This window comes from Drosophila novamexicana, unplaced genomic scaffold, assembly GCF_003285875.2.
Source record: "Drosophila novamexicana strain 15010-1031.04,08,12 unplaced genomic scaffold, DnovRS2.1 tig00002237-arrow-arrow-pilon, whole genome shotgun sequence".
Taxonomy (NCBI): Eukaryota; Metazoa; Arthropoda; class Insecta; order Diptera; family Drosophilidae; genus Drosophila; species Drosophila novamexicana.
This window is the reverse complement of record NW_020824962.1, coordinates 51,836-57,880: the sequence shown is the minus strand read 5'-3', so window position 1 is coordinate 57,880 and position 6,045 is coordinate 51,836. Positions and strand designations below refer to the sequence as shown.

General features: G+C 32.3%; 2 protein-coding genes across 2 annotated transcripts; both read left to right on the top strand.

Annotated features, from left to right (window-relative positions):
* Window positions 1-224: 224 nt before the first annotated feature.
* On the top strand, window positions 225-918 carry LOC115769040 (the record flags this gene model as incomplete). The annotated part of the gene is made up of 2 exons (XM_030713746.1): window positions 225-363; window positions 418-918. Coding segments are annotated over 2 exons (439 nt in total), but the record flags the coding sequence as incomplete, so codon positions are not given.
* Window positions 919-1,189: 271 nt separating this feature from the next.
* On the top strand, window positions 1,190-4,692 carry LOC115769039. Its single transcript, XM_030713745.1, has 3 exons — window positions 1,190-1,230; window positions 4,108-4,246; window positions 4,301-4,692. Exons 1-3 carry the CDS (start codon window positions 1,190-1,192, stop codon window positions 4,598-4,600), a joined length of 480 nt encoding a protein of 159 aa, XP_030569605.1. The 3' UTR covers window positions 4,601-4,692.
* The last annotated feature ends 1,353 nt before the right edge of the window (window positions 4,693-6,045 follow it).

Below are 6,045 nucleotides of genomic sequence, written 5' to 3'. Positions count from 1 at the left end.
TCTCTACTACTATTACTATAATTATTACATTCGAGATTATTATGTGGTTTCACACACTGGTCTTACTGTAGCATTCTGTGGAATTTAATTTTAATCTAAATAAATTTAAATCGTCTGTGACGCTTTCTATATTAAAATAATATATGTTCTCTTACCTGTATATAAAATGTGTTAATTTCCTTAGTCGTTTTCTTTTATATTGAGTAAAATATTTTTTTCAACAGGCGCACCTTAAAGCAGTCCATCGAGAATTCCAATATTAAAAACCGATTAGCTGAAACTCAAAAAGCCAATGAAGCACTTAAACGAATGTTATCGCACATGCCGACAGTGGAAGTAAAACATAAACTTGTTGTGCAACAGGTATGGCCGAATTTTATGATAATATAGTACTTATATATGTTCTTAATCCATTAGCGTATTAATCGTCAAATGGCCAAAAAGCTAAAAACTCTGGCGGCGGAAAGATCCCTTGATGAGGTCGAACTAAATGTTCGGCAATGTACTATTAAAAAATATGCAGAACAACTTAATGGGATGAGGGAATTGGCTCTCACATATGCCACAAACACAGATGGTGTTGAAATTGGAAATAATATGTTAATGGAAAATGATGAAGAAATTAAGAATTTGACCATCGAGAAACAGAAGTTCATAGAATGTGCTCCATACTCTGAAGCTGATACTAACACTTCGTTACTATGTGAAAGAACTTAAAAGAAGGACTATAAACTATTTATAAGGGATAACATTGATACAAATTGTTATTATTATTTTAATAAACGTAGGTTTTAGATAACATATTATTACAGAAGGAAGTAAAGATATTATTATATGGAAGAAATTAAAATATAAATAAGAATAAGATCACCATAGTTATCTCAGAGGTAGTAATCATAGACCAATCGAAATTGTAATAAAATGTCAAACAAGGATATTAACTAAGGTCAAAATGCGAAGAAAAATTTACTTTTTATTTTAATTTTCTTGGTTTTGATCCATTAATATTCATTCAATAAAATTAAAACCTTTTTAAGCAAATGTGTATCATTAATTAGTACGTTGATATTTATTAATTATTATTATATATTATAAGAAATTATGGGGTATTAATTGTCGTTAAAGCCACACTCCAGTCAAACGTTTTCTGCTTTAAGACGCCTACTGACGCTCTTAAGGTGACTTTCCGATGCCGTTATTTTTATATCACACTTTCCTCTTATTTATAAGGTACGCTGGCTGACTACCTCAAAACACATTCACGTTACTACTGGTGTTCCTCAAGGTAAAAAAACAAAAAAGGTTTTTAATCAAAAACCTAGTTTAAGACCGATTGTTCCTGTGGAAGCTATATGATATAGTGTACCGATCTTAATAGGATTTTGCATATATATGAGGAGCGTAGTAAAACTAATAAATGCCGAGTTTGGCAAGATATCTTGATAAACAAAATGTTTTTTCATACAAAAACTTAATTTTCGACCGATCGTTCCTATGGCAGCTAGATTATATGGTAGTCCGATCCAGCTGGTTTCGACATACGTGCTGCGTGCAACAGAAAGAGGGAGTTCTGCAAAGTTTCAGCTTTAAAACTTAGGGACTAGAAACAGGCAGACGGACAGGCGGTCAGACGGACAGACGGACATGGCTATATCGAGTCGGCTGTTGATGCTGATCAAGAAAATATATATACTTCATGGGGTTGGAGATGTCTCCTTCTATGCGTTACACATTTCACGACAAAATTATAATACCCTCTGCAAGGGTAAAAAAATAATACATTAAGAAATATTTGGCAAATAAAAAAAAATTGTTTGAAAACAAAAAAAACAAGTAAGAGGTTCTAGTCGGAAGCTCCCGACTAGGGGATACCCTGAACCCTCTTCTTTCAACAATAAATTCATATATATATTCTATTTAAGAATCTATATCTATATCGAATTTGGTGAAGCTAGCTCCTATTCATACATTCGGACGGACGGACGGACGGACAGACAGACAGACATGGCTAGATCGACTCGGCTATTGATGCTGATCAAGAATATTTATTTATTATGGTCGACAAACGAGTGTCTTCTTATTATTCAATAGATTATACATACAATAAAGAACACAATTTTCTAAATAGCATCACCGACCGATGGGGGTGTTTTATTAGCCAGTCCGGCCAGCTGTGCCTCTATTCACAGCAAATTTTGCCAGTGTCGCTATTAGAGCCTACATCTTAGCAGAAGAATGTAAGTAAGAAAAAAGTGTTCTTAAGTAAAGTTATAAACGAGAAAGAAAGGCTATCTTCGGCACCCCGAAGATCTAATACCCTTGCAAACCCAACCTTTTCATAATGCTTATAGTGCTTTGTCCGTATCTAAGAAGCACAGGGAAAATAGTTAATGCCGAGTTTGGGGAAGATATCTTGATAAACAAAATGTTTTTTTATACAATAACTTAATTTTCGACCGATCGTTCCTATGGCAGCTATATAATATAGTGTTACGATCTTAACAGTATTTTGCATATATATGAGGAGCATGCTATAACTAATAAATGACAAGTTTGGTCAGGATATCTTGAAAAACAAAATGTTTTCTCATACAACAACTTTATTTTTGACACATCGTTCCTATGGCAGCTATATAATGTAGTGGTTCTATATTAGTAGGATTTTGCATATATTTGAGGAGTAAAGTGAACCTAATAAATGCCGAGTTTGGTCAAGATATCTTGATAAACAAAATGTTTTTCATACAAAAAGTTATGGCAGCTATATAATAAAGTGGTCCGATCTCAATAGGATTTTTCATGCATATGAGGAGTATAGTTAAATTATAAAATGCTGAGTTTGGTCAAGATATCTTGAAAAATTAAAATGTTTTTTCATACAACTTAATTTTCGACCGATCGTTTCTATGGCAGCTATGTGATATAGTAGTCCGAACTTTACATGATTTTGCCTATATATGAGGAGTAAAGTAAAACTAATAAATGCCGAGTTGGGTCGAGATATCTTATAAACAAAATGTTTTTTCATACAAAAAGTAAATTTTCGACCGATCGTAATTACAATACCCTCTGCAAGGGTATAAAAAAGTTTTTAATCAAAATCCTAGTTTTAGACCGATCGTTCCTGTAACAGCTATCTGAATGGGATTTTGCATTTATATGAAGAGCATTGTAAAATTTATAATCGTCGAGTTTGGCCAAGAGATCTTGAAAAACAAAATGTTTTTCAAACAACTCAATTTTCGACCGATCGGCAGCTATTTGATATAGTGGTCCGATCTTAATAGGATTTTGCAAATATATGAGGATATATATATATGAAGATATCTTGAACAAACTCGGCATTTTTTAGTTTTACTATACTCCTCATATACAGGCAAAATAATATTAATATTAATATTATATCATAAAGCTGACATAGGAACGATCGGTCAAAAATTAAGTGTTTTGAAAAAATGTTGTTTTTAAGTCATCTTGACCAAACTCGGCATTTATTAGTTTTACTATACTCTTCATATATAGGCAAAATCATATTAAGGTCGTACCACTATATAATATAGCTGTCATAGGAACGATTGGTCGAAAATTAGGTTTTTGTATGGAAAACTTTTTTGTCATTCAAGATATTTTGATTAAATACGGTATTTAAAAATTTCACTATGCTTCCTTCATTTTTGCAAAATCTTATTTACATCGTGCTACTATATCATGTATCTGCCATAGGAACGATCGGTCGAAATCTAGGTTCTTGATTAAAAACCTTTTTTGGTTATCAAGATATCTTGACCAAGCTCGGCCTTAACTATTCCCCGTGCTTCTTAGATACGGGCAAAGCACTATAAGCATTATGAAAAGGTTGGGTCTGAGAGGGTATTAGATCTTCGGCGTGCCGAAGATAGCCTTTTTCTCGTTATTATTAAGTGGTTCCACATACTGGTTTTACGCCGTGTGTAGCATCCTGTGGAATTTAATTTTAATCTAAATAAATTTAAGTCGTCTGTGACGCTTTCTATGTTAAAATAATATAAGTTCTCTTACCTGTATAAAAAATGTGTTAATTTCCTTAGTCGTTTTCTTTTATATTGAGTAAAATATTTTTTTCAACAGGCGCACCTTAAAGCAGTCCATCGAGAATTCCAATATTAAAAACCGATTAGCTGAAACTCAAAAAGCCAATGAAGCACTTAAACGAATGTTATCGCACATGCCGACAGTGGAAGTAAAACATAAACTTGTTGTGCAACAGGTATGGCCGAATTTTATGATAATATCGTACTTATATATGTTCTTAATCCATTAGCGTATTAATCGTCAAATGGCCAAAAAGCTAAAAACTCTGGCGGCGGAAAGATCCCTTGATGAGGTCGAACTAAATGTTCGGCAATGTACTATTAAAAAATATGCAGAACAACTTAATGGGATGAGGGAATTGGCTCTCACATATGCCACAAACACAGATGGTGTTGAAATTGGAAATAATATGTTAATGGAAAATGATGAAGAAATTAAGAATTTGACCATCGAGAAACAGAAGTTCATAGAATGTGCTCCATACTCTGAAGCTGATACTAACACTTCGTTACTATGTGAAAGAACTTAAAAGAAGGACTATAAACTATTTATAAGGGATAACATTGATACAAATTGTTATTATTATTTTAATAAACGTAGGTTTTAGATAACATATTATTACAGAAGGAAGTAAAGATATTATTATATGGAAGTAATTAAAATATAAATAAGAATAAGAACACCATAGTTATCTCAGAGGTAGTAATCATAGACCAATCGAAATTGTAATAAAATGTCAAACAAGGATATTAAATAAAGTCAAAATGCGAAAAAGAATTTACTTTTTATTTTAATTTTCTTGGTTTTGATCCATTAATATTCATTCAATAAAATTAAAACCTTTTTAAGCAAATGTGTATCATTAATTAGTACGTTGATATTTATTAATTATTATTATATATTATAAGAAATTATGGGGTATTAATTGTCGTTAAATCCACACTCCAGTCAAACGTTTTCTGCTTTAAGACGCCTACTAACGCTCTTAAGGTGACTTTCCCATGCCGTGATATTTATATCACACTTTCCTCTTATTTATAAGGTACGACCCGAAGAGTAATGCTGAGGCTGACTACTTCAAAACACATTCACGTTACTACTGGTGTTCCTCAAGGTAAGAAAACAAAAAAGGTTTCTAATCAAAAACCTAGTTTAAGACCGATTGTTCCTGTGGAAGCTATATGATATAGTGTACCGATCTTAATAGGATTTTGCATTTATATGAACAGCATAGTAAAACTAATGAATGTAGAGTTTGGTCAAGATATCTTAAAAATAAACTGTTTTTTCATACAAAAACTTAATTTTCGACCGATCGTTCCTATGGCAGCTAAATGATATAGTGGTCCGATCTTAATATATTCTGCCTATATATGAGGACTAAAGTAAAACTAATAAATGCCGAGTTTGGTCAAGATATCTTGAAAAACAAAACGTTTTTTGATACAATAACTTAATTTTCGACCGATCGTTCCCATTGCAGCTATATGATATAGTGGTCCGATCTGAATAGGTTTTTGCATATATATGAGGAGCATAGTAAAACTAATAAATGCCCAGTTTGGTCAAGATATGTTGAAAAACAAAATGTTTTTTCATACAAAAACTTAATTTTCGACCGATCGTTCCTATGGCAGCTAAATGATATAGTGGTCCGATCTTAATATATTCTGCCTATATATGAGGAATAAAGTAAAACTAATAAATGCCGAGTTTGGTCAAGATATCTTGAAAAACAAAACGTTTTTTGATACAATAACTTAATTTTCGACCGATCGTTCCTATTGCAGCTATATGATATAGGGGTCCGATCTGAATAGGTTTTTGCATATATATGAGGAGCATAGTAAAACTAATAAATGCCCAGTTTGGTCAAGATATGTTGAAAAACAAAATGTTTTTTCATACAAAAACTTAATTTTCGACCGATCGTTCCCATTGCAGCTATATGATATAGTGGTCCGATCTGAATAG